General features: G+C 37.0%; 1 protein-coding gene across 1 annotated transcript in view; it reads right to left on the bottom strand.

Moving 5' to 3' along the window:
- The window catches only part of LOC107584827 (unconventional myosin-X-like), a 64,987-nt gene extending 49,486 nt beyond the window's left edge, over positions 1-15,501 (bottom strand). The window contains exon 1 of the mRNA XM_016271593.1: positions 15,186-15,501. Coding sequence (XP_016127079.1) covers positions 15,186-15,206 — 21 coding nt within the window. The 5' untranslated portion in view covers positions 15,207-15,501. The remainder of the gene's footprint in view (positions 1-15,185) is intronic.
- Positions 15,502-17,716: the final 2,215 nt, after the last annotated feature.

The raw sequence follows: 17,716 nt of genomic DNA, 5'->3' as shown, positions 1-17,716 counted from the left end.
AGGCAAATGTTGTGCATAAAATTGAAGACTACAAAACTATACTATTCATACAAATGAAAAAAAAAAGTTTCTAACTTGGGTTCACTTTCTAATTTTTTTTACATTTCAGACATTTTAGTGGATTAAATAGAAAATTATAACATTCAATCAAAGGTCAAAAATGTAAAAAAATTAAAGAAGGAGGCGAAAAAAAGAAATGATGAGATGATACCACTATCCAAATATTTTCAACAACATCTGCTGATCCAAAATGTTTCCTGTCTCTGCTTTTTTCTGCTGATAATTAACATTGATAATTAATTACACAGCAAATGAAATTTAAATTACAATTTTATTGCTAAATAAATAAGCTTTCCACATTTATTTAGACCAGCTGAGATATTGAAAATAAAGTGGTCCAAATTTATATATTTAATATAGACCACACAAACAGACTACCACTATTTCCTTTTTGCTGTTTTCACACAAATCTTTTATAAACAATTGCTCAATGAAACTGATGATTCTGATACATCGGTACATCGATATACCTTCCTCTTCCTCAACTCTCCACTTCCTTCCTTTCTTCTTCCCTCCACTCTTATCTCCTTTATCTCACTCTCGTATCCTAGCTTCATGTATGTTCACACATAACAGTGTGAAAATGCCATTACACTGCACTTCCTGTGCAGCTATCAAATATACATGACAGAAGGAAGGAGAGCGAGTGGGAGAGAGAATGAGAGTGAGAGAAATGAATGATAGATGAAGCTGTGAGGCTAAAAGTGGTGCCTGAGAGATTCCCACCATACTGAAGAAAATAGAGACGATGAGGAGGATAGACTTTGTCACACATTGTCACACCTCTCCCCTCCTCCTTTAATTTATGGCCTACATACTAACATTCACTAAAGACACACATATACACACTGGATTTATGGGGCATTTTATTCTCAGCTTGAACAAGGTCAATAACAATGATCTTTTTACTTTGCATTTTGTCTTTGGGAAAAAATGTTTTTATTATTATTGTTAAATTTGAACCAAACCTTAAATATAATTTGAGAATAGCTAATAAATTTGGCTGCAGATTTGGCTAAAATGTTATTGTTTTCAAATAAATAATTAAATATCTGATATTAAAGACAGATACGCATACAATATGTCATATATACAATGCAGGATTATCCGCTATGGGTTGTGATGGACTGGCATGGGTCCTGAGCTGTTTTTTAGTCCCAATCTTCACACTCTTTTGTCTTCATCCTCTCCATTCCTCCCTCTCACCTCTCTGCCCCAATTTGATTTAGAAACAGTAATAAGGAAGACTAAGAAATAAGACACCTGTCTGAAGACCCCTTCTCTGTCATGCCTGTATGTCTTTTTTACGACCCACTGACAGATTTATGCATCTGGAAAAGAAGCGAGACAGAGATCTAAACGGTCAAGCGGTTCACCATGGCGTTAATTGTCCATCAAAGGAAGATATATGTTTCTGTGCTGGACAGGGTGGGAATATGTGTTTATGGACTACAGGTACAGAACAGAGCAGATGTTACTGTATGCAAAGTCCCTCAGTGCTGCATTGTTATGTCCTTACAGTGCCATACAATCGATCTACTTTTACTGCTGCTTAATCATATAAGTCAGTTGAAAGTTGAATTTGAGAACTTGAGAACCAGATCAGTATAATTCATGAGTTAATGATCGAGACCATTGGTAACCAGGTGAAGGGGGGAGAGAAATGGTGTTAGAATGTTCATTTTTAGACAATTACTTTAAAGGCCAAGCCAAATTGTAAGGAGTATTATTTGTTTTTAAACTGACATTATTTTGACAGTTTCTCCTTAATCCTCATTATGTAATGTAAAAAAACAGTAGTTTAGTATTATACGCAATGGTTGTGTTTGTACTTTGTACCAAATCTATGTGGATTTAAAACATCTAAACATTACAGTATACAGTAATGAGATTACAGTATAATGAGAATCACCATTGAGAATAATTGAAATGACAAAAAGTAACATGTCTGTATAGATTAAAGTCATGGGAATATATAGACTTGACATCAAAATAATATCAAAATGAACCCTGGACCACCCAAACCAGTCATAAGGGTCCATTTTTCGAAATTGAGATTTATACATAACATGAAAGCTGAATAACTAAGCTTCCCATTGATGTATGGTTTGTTAGGATATGACAATATTTGGTTGAGATACAACTATTTGAAAATCTGGAATCTGAGGGTGCAAAAAAAATCGAAATATTGAGAAAATCACCTTTAAAGTTGTCCAAGTGAAGTTCTTAGCAATGCATATTACTAATCAAAAATTTAGTTTTGATATATTTATAGTAGGAAATTTACTAAATATCTTAATGGAACATGATCTTTAAATAATGTCCTAATGATTTTTGGCATAAGAGAAAAATCTATAATTTTGACCCATACAATGTATTTTTTGGCTATTGCTACAAATATACCCGTGCAACTTAAGACTGGTTTTGTGGTCCAGGATCACATATGCTTAATTGTCTTGATGCAAACAATTTTTTCTTTTGATTTTGCTATAAAATGTGACATGGGCATTATGAGTTTGAAGTAAGTGTCTCATAATAAGTGACCCGAAAAAGTGCTGGGTTAACATGCTAGACTTGTGAAGTCATCTATTTTGGTTCTAATCACAGCAGGGTGACATCACAGGGGAAACAAGCGATGCTAAATCAGGAAAGCCAAATCTGCAGTTTTAATGACAAAAGGAGTTAATTACATCGCGGACCTAGCTGTTTGCATTCTGATAATTATAGGCCAATACAGCCAGCAAGAAAGAGAAAACACAAGCTGGTAATCTACCAAAGGGCTACATGGAGGCTTGTGCAATTTGTCCAGTTTCTCAGACATAACACAAAAGCGATTTCCCACTAGATTTCCCTATAAAGATTCAGCCAGATGACCCTGGCCTTTGTAAGCGTTATAAGGGCACTATAATCACTATAATAACCCGCTGCGTTACAGTAATCCCACAGAGCTCGAGCTGCCACCTCTCCATCAAATGGTTTAGCACAAGCACACGGCTGCCATGGTAACAGAGGGGAAGGGTTGTGGCAGCAGGTGTTGGGTGTGAGTAGGGCAATAGTGGAGTGGACAGGGCAGTAGGTTATATATTAAAGTTGAAATATTGCATTGGAGAATTGGACTGATTTAATACACAGATGAATAAAGACCAAATCTGGACTGATTTTTGAATGCCTTTGCAGAGGATGAAAAAATATTTTAGTGCATGTTGTATGGAAAGGTCAAATGCAGCATGGGTGTGTATTTTTAGCATGTTTGTGTGTGTGTGTGTGTGTGTGTGTGTACTGTCATTTTTAAAAATTAAATTTATTCCTGTGACGCAAAGCTGAATTTTCAGCAGCCATTACTCCAGTCTTGAGGCTAGTTGGCAGGTGCTGACAATACTGACACAGTGATCGTTAAGAGGTATTTCAACATTCCAGTGTCACATGATCATTTAAAAATAATTCTAATATGCTGATTTGCTGCTCAAGAAACATTATTATATTATAACATTATTATAGGCATTATTATCAATGCTGGAAAAAGTGTAACGTTTTTTTTCTGAATTCCTTGATGAATAGAAATTTTAAAAATAACAGCGCGTATTTATAACAGAAATATTATAAATGTATAATATTAGAAATATCTTTACTGTCACTTTCTTACTGACCCCAAACCCAAACTATCTAGTAGTGTATCTATACACTGTATTACAAAACTAACTATAAATAGTTACAATATTATCCATATGATATTATGATATTGAAATACCTCTTAACGATCACTGTGTCAGTATTGTCAGTACCTGCCAACTAGCCTCAGCCTCACACGGCATGGCCACATCAGGTCAGACTGTCTCTTCCTGTTTAAGTCTTGAGCAGAATAAGCTGTAATGTGGACCAGCAACTGGTTGCAACAAACCACTTAAGTTTTACAGGTTTTCTCAAATTAAGAGTTTTTAAGTTGAGAAAGCCTTTTAACTTTTGTCAAAGGTGTGAATATGCAAAACAAAATGTAAACCACAGAAGATAAATTCCAAATGGTGGACTATATGTATCTCAGTAAAACAAGCGGAATTAAACTCTACCCCTAATATGCTTCCACTTATAATGTCATCCATGTTTTACCCTCCCCATTTATTTTTTCCTGTTTTTGCATTTTTCCAGTTTGGTCTTGGTATAAACAGATGGCAATGAGTCTCAGGTGAGGACTGCTGTATATCAACACAAATAATGAACCTTCACACACACTCACACACACACACACACACACACACACACACAGTGTGCTGTTCAAATGCTACCGAGGAGGCTTATACTTCAACTGTTGAATAAATGCATAAATCATGAACCTGTCAGATTTCAACAAGTGAGACCAATTTGAAACTGATACATTATTTTCCTTGACAATACCCATAAACAATAGGTTAAAATGAGGGGGAAAAGCATCAAAAATATTTTTTGTACCCTCACTAGTCCAACAAAAATCAACTTTGAGTCCATTCCAATCTCTCTGCATAGCTAGTGGATGTTTTTTTGTTTAGTGACCTCTTAGTAATTCTAAAAAACAAAAATTTGTTTTCATGTCTATCCATCAAATTTCCCAGTAAAAACACAAAAAATACTTCATGATAAAAAAATGCTTGAAAAAATATGAAACTAAAATACTACACTAAAAATCTTAAAGAGATACATAAACATACTGTAAACACAGAAGCTTATATGTGCTGTATGTATGCGTTTACATGTGAATAAATTATGTGAGTAAATGATGACAGAATTTTCATTTTTGGGTCAACTATCCCTTTAATTCATTGTCATGCGGTCAGACACTTCCAAAGAAACGGAGAGTATCCCTTATTTTCCATGACTGAAGTAACCCTGCATCCTCAGTAACCTCCAGTTTAAAATGTTCCTAGGTAAAAACCTAGCAATGATCAGAGGCTGAGAATTAATGTTGGGATTGAGGCACCCTGGTTCCTCACCGCAAGGGGTTTAGTTCATATTCTGATAGTCTCAAAGACAATGACTTGAATAAAAGTAAAAGCTATCACTCCAGACAAGTGAGACTTCATAAGTGACCATTCTAATTATACACTAGGGACCGAAACAATGAATAGACCATATAATGATGCCATGAATGTACAGAGAGAGAGAGAGAGAGGAAAATGAGGAATGGGGACACAGGAAGGGGCACACGTGCATCAGCTGTGGTAGAAAGAAATTTGCACTGTTTCCTGGAGCAGTCTGTCAGATCTGCTCTTCACATGCAGGCGGAGGCGGCTGATCTGGGTCAGGAGAGAGAACTTTGCTCAGTGCTTCTCTCTGCTGGTCTCTCTAACTGAAAACACAAGCATACACACATGCAGTTAAATCTCAGTCTTTCTCTATGTCTCTGTCTCCATCCTGATTTTGAGAGCCTTCATAGTCACTGTATATCCTGCTCATGATAATACGGTTATGCGGGTGAACTGGAACCAAATATGGCTGCAATGGGGAGGGATATGCAGTGAGCCAATCATTATCGCAAAATAAATCCTGACAGGGTGGATCAGGAAACATTATCCTGCTTATTACATGGCTACTAAACACTTAAAAAAATACACTCTGAATTAATTTGTTACAGCCAAATGTTATTTATTTATTCATTTATTTATTTCTAATTATATTAATGGTTTGGTTCAAACTAAGGATGTTAATTTTAACCGGTTAACCGTTAACCGACCGTAAGAATTTACGATTAATACAATCAGTTAAGCGGTTTAAAAAGTCATTTATTTCTTTTATTTTTTTCAGTAATTTATCAAAATATTTAAACAGGTTTGCTGCATGGTTAAAATATGCTACGCATATATAAACATTTACATTTTTTAGAAGAAAACAAAAAACGCAAGTCGCGTATAAGTCGCCTTTTATTATTTCATTCAGAAATAGGCCTAATGCCAACGCGAAATGTTTACAAACATTATAATAAACACTGTAAACATAGCTAGGCTATTTTAGTTCCCCTCACTCCACAACAAATCCTTTCAATTAACAGTATTTTGAAAAGAACAAGAATTAAAAATATAAGAAGCTATAAACGACAAGCCAAAACGAATGCATTTAGGCTAAAACGAAACTGAAACCAACTAAATCAAATGTTTCCATATTCGCGATGTATTTGAATGCCAAAATATTATTTATTATGTAGCCTACTTCACTGGCGTTCTAATATCCACGTAAAACAAAATGTTTTGCATAACATCACGGCGGTACGGTGATAACGCTTAACGGCACAGATTTGACTATATATTTAAACTGAGCAGTGTGTATTTTTCCATATGTTTGACTGACTGTATTTTATTGTGATAATGAACAGGCTGCATTATCAAGGTAGCTAAGCTTAACTGTGTGCGCGCATGCGGCGCAATCACTTGAGTTTTTTCCTTCTAACAGTGGAAGCAACTATCCTTTTAATCATAAAGATAATCGGAATTGTAAAAGGTTTGCTCAGGCTTTTATTTGTGTACATTCACAATAAAAACAAATCTTTGTGCTTTTGTAAAATAAGCCTAAAGAAAAATAGGATGCCACTTTCTGCCGTCTGGTTTCCTTTCACACAGCACAAAAATGAACCGAAACTCTGCATACTAGGCTACTTGTTGCACAGTTTTTCTTTCGTTTTCTTAATTTATTATTTAAGTAAAAATATATTTCTCATATAGGCCTATTTATTATTATTATTATAATTATTTTATTATTATTAATATATATAGGCCTACATAGCCTAGCTTTATTATGTTTTTCACTGCTCGCAGAAGCGCTGCAGGTACGTGATGTGATGCATGCGAATTCTCATGTTCTGTTGTTTGCTGCATTTTTCGGATGTAAAATTAATCCCTGGGAAACAAATATTAGTAATTTTAACGGGTCACAGACACTTATCCTTTGTATTTTAATTTAGTTCTAATTTAAAATAATTTTGTCGGTTAACGGTTAATAAGCGTTGGTTGTCGGTTAGGAAAAATAACCGAAATGAACATCCCTAGTTCAAACCTTACATTTTTATTTAATATTAATCAAAATAGCTAATGAATGTAAAATTTTACATTCATTCAAACTAAAAAGATTACTTTTTATTATAAAAACTATACTCAAAAATGTTACTTGATGTAGGTGAATATGATTTTTTTTATTTTTTTAAACTTAATTTTATCAAACAAAAGTTATATTTTCTATAATATTAAAGTAGAATGTTGACTTAAGATAAAACTAAAAATATTTTAGTCAATATTTAGTTTACTTACTATAAATAAAGACAGGATTATTCACCAAACACCAAAAAATTAATAAATTCACAATCATTTCTGCAGTCAGTAAAGCTAGTCAGTGTTCTGCACAACAGCAATCCGATATCAAGAGAAAATACTAAATAGTTAAACAAAATAGGTTTTTTAAATTTTGTATATGTTATTTGCTTTTAGCCAAACTGAACAAAACCAGAAACCATGATTTTAGATTAGACCAATATAAAAATGCACTCAAATTCACTTTGTAGAACAATGCTGCTTCAACAGTCCGCCATTTTCCTTAATGTTAGAAGTCAACTTTCAACTGAAACCTCACAAGAATCCATAAGGAATGCAATTTCTAATCTGAAAATGAGAATCTGACACTTACTGATCAATAGTGATAGAAAACCTTCCAGTATAAGAGGCGGTAAACACACACACATACTGTACACAGTGTAGCTGTAATGCACACAGTACAACAATCATAACACATTTAGGCTATTCAAAAGCAACCAAACAAGTGCAGGGGAAAAAATCAAACAAGACAGAGAGAATTTCTCTAAGAGTTTCCTTCAGTACTATGAAAACATGGAACACTCAAATCGAAACAAGCAAGAATGATGAAGAAAAGGGGAATGAAAACTGATGGTACCGATCTTTTCCAAAGCCCTACAGTCTGTGATAACAAAATATAATATAAAGAAGAAAGTTCCCTACATCAAACTACCTGTGAAATTAGTGCATTGCGGAAATGGATGAATCAAAAGACAGGGGAGACAGCAGTGAGACAGCAATGTTGAAGAAAGAATGATATACACAGAAAGGGAAAAGAGAGAGATTCACACTGGAATGAATCAAGGCACTCGCTTCAAATGAAGCTGCTGAGGAAATATAGGTCACACATCTCCAGTGGCTGATTTTCTGAGAACCATGCAGCGACACAGAACTAGTGTTGCTTTCGTCAACGAAAATTATGGCTAAATATCGTTGTCAACGAACCTTTATCACCTGACGAAAACGAGACGAGACGCAACGTAAATGCTGGTCATGTGACGATGACTATAATTAAATGTATAATGCAATATTGTTGACGAATAAAAACGAGACTAAATGTGGTTTACAAAATAAAAACTATGCTCAAATGTCTCTTCATTTTCGTTGACCAAAACGAGACAAAACGAAATGTTATAATGTTATTTCGTCTCGTTTAGTCGCGTAATTATTATTTTGCAGTATTTCTGTTTCCTGTGTCTCGCTTCAGGGGTTGCATCAGGTCGCACTGCGCAGACGCAGGCGACGTCACTTCCTCAAGCCCCACTCGCGGCATTATTTAGAACAGTGTTTCCCAACCGGGGTGCCGTCTGTCGAGAGCAGGGGTGCCGTGTAAAAAATCATTTTTTTATATTTTTAAATTGCTAAAATGTTCAAAAAAGCAGCTATTATATAATATCCATTTCTAATGTCGCCAATAATTAGAGATGCACTGAAATTCCGGCTGCCGAAAATTAGTTCACCGCTCAGGATTCACTTTCACGTGGTGTGACGCTCTGCGTATTATCCCGCTCTATGCATGTGTGTGCTCCGCTCAGTCGCTCACGGCCCATGTGAGTGCTCCACTCATATACCGTTCATGCTCAACGGAACAGCAAAATCCACTCAAAAATCAAGCTGACAGGAAATCTATGTAGTACAGTATTGTTTCTGTTTGCAATAACCCTACTGTGCTGTAACAAGGTGTGGTAAATGGGCAACTCTGGTAACACTGCCCTCTCATTCATTGATCTGCTAACCGCTATGCTCATGAGTCCTCTGATAATAATAGCTTTCGAGGATTAAACATTATTTGGATAATTGGTATAAAAAAAAATAAAAATCTCTTAATAGCCCTACTGTGTGTTAGACCTACCCGAAAAACTAAAAAGCAATTTATTTCATTTGTAGGCCTATCGTGATTTTTTTATTTGTGCTATCATTAGTAATTTCTTTATTTGTTCTTATTTTATTATTAACTGCTTAGCCTTTAGAAGACGAAAGCCAAACAAAGTTAAAGGGGTCATATGATGCTTTTTTAAAGGTTATTATTTTGTGTATTTGGTGTAACAGGTGTTGACATGCTTTAATGTTCAAAAAACACATACATTTTTAAATACTGTACATTATTGTAGGTCCTCTATGCCCCGCCTCTCTCAAACGCTCTCAAACAAAGTCCCTCCTTCCGACAAGGGCAGTCTGCTCTGATTGGCCAGGTGACCCAGTGCATTGTGATTTGCCGTACACAGCAAGCACTCGTCGGAAATGTAACGCCCCTTACCATAATCGCGAGTTTCATCTTTCAAAAGAAATGTAAAGGCAGTAAATAATGTCATTAGTTTTACCATCAGTTCAAGCCCGAAGGGGGAACAGAGTTGGGTGACAGACACAGTGATGATGCAGTACACAAGCCGCAGTTAAGACAGCTGACTCTACTGTGATGTGACGCTGTCTCTCTCTCTCTCTCTCTCTCTCTCTCTTACACACACGTGCGCATGCACACACACACACACGCACACAAAACTCTGCATTTGAACAGTCAATAGCAAATACTTAAACTAATAACAAAACAGTAGCTGATTCAGAAGCGCCAGATTGTCATAGCAAAGTCAGAATTACCTCCTCTCCTAGGTTCACGACACGGTCGTCCATAAAATGCATTGCTGTTCTGTTGTAAGTGATCTTAAAGATTCCTAAATGCATCTACTTTCGGAAGGCCAAATAAAGTGCTTTTGCTTTCGCCTAGAAACACACAGCGTCTCCCTGACATGCTGCTTCAACACTAACTGCGGTTACTGAAACCACGCCTTCTTTCTTTGCGTGCACATTTGGGCGCATTATGCAAATATTCCCACATAGTGAGGTAGATATGTGGGGGCGTGTTAGAACGAGCCGTTTTAGGGGGGCGTGGCAGAGTCTTAAATTTGATTAAGAATATCTCTTTGGTTTTGAGACTTTAGTCTTTGCAACTTCAGGGATCTTATCTATGCACAACCAGCTTGTAACACTCCAAAGAGAAAGGAAAACTTGAAATCGCATCATATGACCCCTTTAAGTCTGACACAGAGAAAGGGACAGATGGCCGGCCAGGCCGGTTCGTCTTTATTTAAATGTATGTGTGTGTACTTCTAACATGTTTGGTTGGTAAAATAAATGTTGTAAATTCAAATCAGAGCATCTTCCGTGTCTGGAATGGATGTATTCTTGAGTCTATAAGGTAACAATAATATAATAAGATAACCTTGTTTGAAATGGGTTTGGCTAAAAGAACATTTTGGTTTCGTCTATACTACTAGGTACTTATACTATATTGACTGGGTTAAATAGAATTGCATTTCTAAAAAGAGACTAAAATACAATTTTCATTGACTAAAATGTCATCAGTTTTCGTCAACTAAAACTAGACTAAAATTTCATCAGTTTTCGTCGACTAAAACTAGACGAAAATAGTCATGGATAATTCTGACTAAAATAAGACTAAAATGCTCAGACTTTTAGTTGACTAAAACTTGACTAGACTAAAAAGAGTATGAACGTGACTAAAACTAATAAAAACTAAAATGACAGCTTCACACAAAGACTAGACTAAAACTAAAATTAAAACAGGCCACCAAAAACAACACTACACAGAACCACAGAGAGCGGGAGAGGACACCCAATTCATGTCACTATGAGGAGGAAAGGATGCTAATGTGAATTCTGCTCTGACCTGGAATGCATGTAATAAAGGATGATACAGATTTCTCAACCGAGACTTCAAATGATCTTTAGTTTCTGCTCTGTGAAACAGCTGCTGAAGCACTTGCTGAAGCTCCTGTCAGCAAATCTCATAGCCTTCCTCACACTTTATCTACCAAAAACTTCACAAGAACCTCACAAGATTCCATATTACTATTAATCCAAAATAACTTTAGAACTTTAGATTATTAGGTGTTGGACGATGCCAGAGATGAGCATGCAATATAAATGCACTACTGGCACATGCAGATAAAAAATTTGCTGGTAATATGGTACCGATACATCATGAGGTCCTATATTTTTTATACTATAGTAACAGTTAAAAGCCATAAAAATGTAGATGGCTTGCCACCATCCATTCCATTCAGAAGTTCAGAGACAGTCGATGTGATTTCTCCTTTTATTCCTTCTTTCTTTTCAGCACTCTTTTCTCTGACTTCCTGTCCTTTTTCTACTTTTCCCCCCAGCCAATGTTTATAAATAGATCTCTGTGTTTGGTGAGAGACATTTTGGGTTGGCACTCTCCAGTTACCATTGCTTCAGATTGTGGACATGCCATAGTGGCACAATTATGTCTGCAAGCATTTCTGCAATGCCGGTGTCTGTTTCTATAAAGTGGGGCAATTCCAACTTTGCAAGGACAGTCTGGTGCTTCTGACTCACAGCCTGTAAGTAAGTTTTCATATTTAAATAATTTGCCACTGACGATTCAAATGCGAGTTTTGGGCAGTGTAGCGTAGCGCTTGTTGTTTGTCGTTTCTCCGATCACAAATGCAGACATGGTTTTATGTTTACGCAGCACGATACGCAACACAACGCGAAAAAAGACAATATAAGTCATTATAATCAGTAATTATGTCCCCACTGGATGCACAAATGCCTTGTTTATAATGGGTTTTATTGGTTTTGTCTCGTCGCGCCGGGACACGGCATCACAATATGGTAAGGGGCGTAATATTTCCGTCACATGCTTGAGGTATTCGGTCAATCACAACGCACTGGATAGCTGGCCAATCACAGCACACCTCGCTTTTCAGACCTATGCGCTTCGTAAAAATCGACGCGTTTCAGAAAGGTGGGGCATAGAGGAGAAACAATAATGTACATTATGTGGAAAATAATGTTTTTTTAACCTTAAACCGCATAAACACATTGCATTACACCAAATACACAAAATAATGTTTTTTTTTAGCAACATCATATGACCCCTTTAAAGCCAGAATCTGACCTGAAAAACTGTGACCCGACAAAAAAATGTGAAATTAACACTGAACACATTTTGAATTACTCTCTTTTTATTTTCTACATTTTTACTACAGCTCTGGCTCAAAAATGAAGGTGTGAGTGTGTAAATCTACAAAAAATGAGTCATATTAAAAATAAAACAAAATAAAAATTGAATGAAAATGTCAATTTTAAAACTAAATTAAAGCTATTTAGAAAATGTTTTCCTTCAGTTATTAAAAACCCATCCAAATCCTTACATTTTACATTAAAAAACAAACCCACACATGCATTTAAATGGACACTCTTTTCAGTATTGAATCTCGTGTGCATATCCTCTCTAACACTCTGATGCAAAATTCATCATTTTAGGATTTACACTACTCTCACATAGTGTTTAAATTTCATCACGGTCAAGAACGAGTGACATCAAGGTCAAGGTTGGGTTTGCCAAATTGGCTGATTGTGACCACAGGATGCCAGATTGAGAGAAATTCAGTGGCTGTTGATTTGGCTGTTACATTCCGGACCATTTAAAAAAAAGTTTTGGGATAAAACAGTGCTCCAATTAGATATGCTTTATTAATTCAATTTTCTGTATGAGTTCAAATGGATAGAGTTTGAGGATGTTTTTCGAACTGAGATTTTAAAAACCGGTGCATAAAAATAGAACCTCCTTTAAAGATGTAGGCCTTCACATTCAATTCTCATCTGAACAGAGCTATTACAATGGTCAGCACTGACTGGCCTGCATTAGAAAATTGCCTTGAAAGTGGGTCCACAATATAATTAGACTAGGATTTTGTAATATTTTTTAAAAATCAATGACACATCTCTTAACACGTCTAAATCATAAACATTTTGTTTTTCTATGAAATGTCAGTCTTCTCTGATTTTGAAAATCTAGTTAATTCCGAGCCATACTCGAGATTCAAAAATTAAATACCCAGCACTAGGACCATGGGGTGACCCAGTAAAACATGCCTCCCTTCCAATGTTACTGTGGGGACTGGAGGTGTGGACTGTTGAGTCACCAAAATGATAACCTGAACTGTCACCACAGAGCAGACAGCAGAGAAATGGGTGCTAAAAGAGAGATAGATAGAAAGAAAGAGGGAGAATAAAATGGAAACGAGAGCAGTTTGTGCGTGTGTGTTGTGCTTTAAAGGGTCACTGAGCTTTCAGGATCTCAAGAAACACCCCTGGGCTTCTGAGACGATGTTGGGCGATGACACATTAGGATGTCAGGCATGCAGACACAAGGATATTAGTAGGAGGGTCAAGTCTGTATTTTGGGAACTTATGTGCTCCACTGCATCGAACACATATTACCCCATTTAAAAGTGTAAGCCTTATTACACAACTCTATTGGGGGAAAGTTTGACCTCTGAACCCTACACTAACACTGACTAAGGCCAGCATTATTATTAAAATCTTTGATATTTACTTCATATATAATGTCAAAAGACAGAGTGGTTTCTGTTGACTTAGTACACAGCAATACACTAAAAACCACTCAAAACACCTTAGAACCACCTGCCAGCCACCTACAGCTCCCATCTTGGCAGACATTTTTGCATGGGCAAGAACCATCTAGCTGTACCCATTCTAGCTGATGTATCACAAGCATCTTTGTTATCTGAACCACTTGGAAAAACCAGCAATTAGAACCTACACAGAGACAGATGTCACTGTAAATGCCCCATGAATTAAATTAATGGCCCTTCCAGATAGTAGCCAGTGAAGATCCAAAGATCAAGTTCTCCCGCTCTGTTCCTATGGGCCATCACATAGCCTATTTTTGCCATTTCTTTCTCTTCTATCTGATAAATACAATATCCAGAGTGTCTGCATCATCATTTAATGTAATTTACTTACTAAGCCTGGTGTTGGTGTGCTGTCCACACCGATACAGATTAATTGCTGACTGTTTAAAACCATTTGAGACACATGGCATGTGCTCAAGAAGATAAATGGCTTAATGGGGATGCTGTAATTCAGTATTAGATAAAATGCAGGTGTTTATACGTGCATCTAACAGACAGAGAGGAGAGCAATGACCAAATCATCCAATCAAGAAGCATTTGGGCATCTAATTGTACTATAAATGAAAGAGATAAGGAAATGACATAGAGAAATGACATAGAGATAGACATAGAGACATAGAGATGCAGACAGAAACAAATGGATGAAAAAGCTGCTGTGGGGCCTGTTCTGCAGAATACAGATCAGGTAAACAAATCCACCAATGCATTCAGGGTGGAAAGAGCCCTTGCATATACTGTACGTTCCTATCAGACTCAAGGTGAATGCTTTGAATATGGAATTCTGAAATCATCTCAATTATGTCCGGACAGCCTTCACAGCACAGTCACGCGCTGGTTTTGGAATCAGAGACATTGAATCAAATTCAAAACGAATAATGCAGATGCATGGAACAAGCTTTAGAAATCCTTGCACAGCAGACACCCTTGCAGAAACATAATTTCAGATAGAGACCCTGCCTCTGCTTCAATGCGCGAGCCCCTTCCCCCCTCACGCGCGCCACAGCCCAGGCGAGCGCGAGACACCGATGCACGCGACATCACCATAAACTACTGTCAACGTGACAAATAACGCACTGGTTGCTTTTAATGAAGCGCTTTTAAACGATAAACAGTAGCACGTCTGCATTTAAACGGAATTGCGGTGTTATAGGAGGACACCGCAACATATGCAACAACCTGGGGTACAGGCAATGAGAATTATCCACCGGTTTTTACATCATAAGATTATTGAGGAATTATTTCACAAATACAGCACATTATCTCTTGTTTTTGCATTGCACATAAAGCACAACAGATGAAATGACACGTTCGTTCCCTCATTAGAAAATGAGCTCACCTCTGCGAAGAAGGTCTCCATCTTCCCTCAAAGGATGCAAGAGGATCCAGCGAATCGATCACAAAACCGCAGAGGATTCGAGAAACGCTTGACAAGATGTATGTCTGCTCTGCAATCGCTTTCCATTCACGAATGTTTACGAAGAGCAGGGCGCTGCAATCCTGCGTGAGGCGGCAATTCAAACAGCTGATGGCGCGAGAAACGACCGTTGGTAAATAGCAGCCGGCGGGAAAAGAAAACGCTCAGGTGTTTGGTTTCTGTAAGTATCTTTTTTTATTTAATCGAAACTCCGGTGTCTAGACACATACCTCGCCGACTCCGGTGTCCGCACCAGAGCGAATAAGCCAGTGTCCGCTCGTGCATCTCCGGTTGGGCGGCGCACCGCACGCAAAGACAGCCCCCCAAGTTCGCCTTTATTTTACCGTGCATACCGCTAGTAAGATGACAGAAATATGCCTTCGCAGACATATGACATATATTTCAGCTGTACACTGAATCTACAATAAAGCAAATAGTACTTTAATCAGTGCGTTTGAGATGCGTCAAGCGTACGTTATTGATACACTATATGAAACAGTGAAAACGAATGCGTTATACGTTAGATAAAGAGCAATAGGCTTTAGATTCCATTATCTGAATGATCTAATATCCCATGTGCTGGATGTGCTTCTGCGATGGGTTTCCATGGTTGCACTTCTGACACATATTTCTGCATCTGAAGTGAGACAGATGCAGAGACTGAAGTGCAGTGGGTGGAGTAGAGCAGATTCACTCATCAATACACATTTATAGAAGGTGTTGCAGTGTCAACAAGTTCAAACACAAGTTCATATCTGCAACATCTTCAAACTGCATAAAGTGCCAGTCTGCATGGAAGTCAAGTATAGCAGATGGTGGATGTATTAAATCATTCAACTCTTATCTCTCTCAGCCACCAGCTGAAGGGGCACCAATGAGCGCAGGTACTGGCACTTTTAGCAGGGTTGTGATAAAGAGTGGCACGGTCACCCTGAAATATGACTGCGGCCCCCACTGGATCCCCCAACATTATTGGGCTAGAGTACTGTCAATCTGACGATGCCTGTATGCCACTAGATCAGAGTGCTATCAATTGCTGCCTGATTGTTGCATGCAAAGTTTGCATTTGGAGCGCTCAACAACGCCATTAGATCGATGGGCTCTGTCAGTGCTTTGGCAAGGTAACACTTTTTGCAATAAAGCTAAGTTCAAAGGCCAATTTAAAATATTGGTACAGTAAATAAAGTGCACAAAATCAGTATTTTGTTTAGGCAGTATTTGTGGCAGATTGTGGCAATAGGGATTTCGCCTAGGGCGTCAAATTGGCTAGAAACGGCCCTGCCTAAGAAGAACCGTGAAATTGTTTATTTGTCACTGACATTTTTTAACTATTTAACTATTAACTGTTTTAACATAATCATTATATTTCCATTAAAAAAAGAGAAGCTTTTGAAACATATTTTACAATATAAAAAGCAACACTAACTGTGTCATTAAATGGCAAATTATATGATTTTTAAGAGACTTACTGACCTGAACACAATGAATAGGGTACAGAGTTCTTTTCTGTTACATTTTTTTCCTGCTTTTTAAAAACATGTTTATTATAGACAAAATGTGGTCTAGTATATTGGTATATGTTTTTTTAAGATGAAATGAAATTAACTTCATCTAGAGTTGCGGATGGATATGTTGGTAAATTTGAAGAGTTGTTATTCTTCCGAATGTTTCAATTAAGGGACACAAAGAGCAGCTTTTCCTGTCGAGTTACGACGCATTTGACTGACACTTTTCATTCAGCACCTAATAGCACACTAACTGCAGGAACAGATTCCCTGGAGCAATGTGAGACTGCATGTCATTCTCAGATGTAAACTACTAAATATATTGAGCAGTATTATGATGAGTACTGGGTGACCTCTTCCAGGATATGCACTTATGACATTTCCCAAGGGGCCACTAAATCCAGTAGTTATGCTATATATTCCCCTATATGAATCATTGTAGGATATATTCAGCTTGTATGCCTGAGAGTTTAATGAAAACCTCCAAAACATGCAATTTAGTTAAAAATGCTTTCCAAATAACTCCTCTCTCCCTTCTATAAAAATGCTTTAGTCTGATGGTTATTAATCATTTCAGCTCAATCAGCTACAAAAAAGAGGGACCCGCAGATCCAACCCCAGCTAGTGAACAGAACCAATCAGAGTTGAGGCTGCTCCGAAAACAGTTGAAGTTAGAAGTAAAGTTACAGCGGAAATGAGACTGACTGAAAATGCTGAAAAAAAAGGCAGAATTGCGAGATGTTAACTCGCGATCGCAAATTTATAATTCGCAATTCTGAGAAGAAAAGTCTTCATTTGAAATATAATCCCACAACTGTGAAAAAAAAAACGGAATTGTGAGTTAAAAAGTTGACAGAAACAAAAAAATAAAGCCAGAATTCAAAGAGAAAACTGTAAACCACATGTAAATCACAATTCTGCATTTATGACTCACAATTTTTCATATTA

The sequence above is a fragment of the Sinocyclocheilus grahami genome, unplaced genomic scaffold, assembly GCF_001515645.1.
Source record: "Sinocyclocheilus grahami isolate Dianchi unplaced genomic scaffold, SAMN03320097.WGS_v1.1 scaffold63.1, whole genome shotgun sequence".
NCBI classification, from domain to species: domain Eukaryota; kingdom Metazoa; phylum Chordata; class Actinopteri; order Cypriniformes; family Cyprinidae; genus Sinocyclocheilus; species Sinocyclocheilus grahami.
This window is presented reverse-complemented; position numbering and strand designations above follow the sequence as displayed.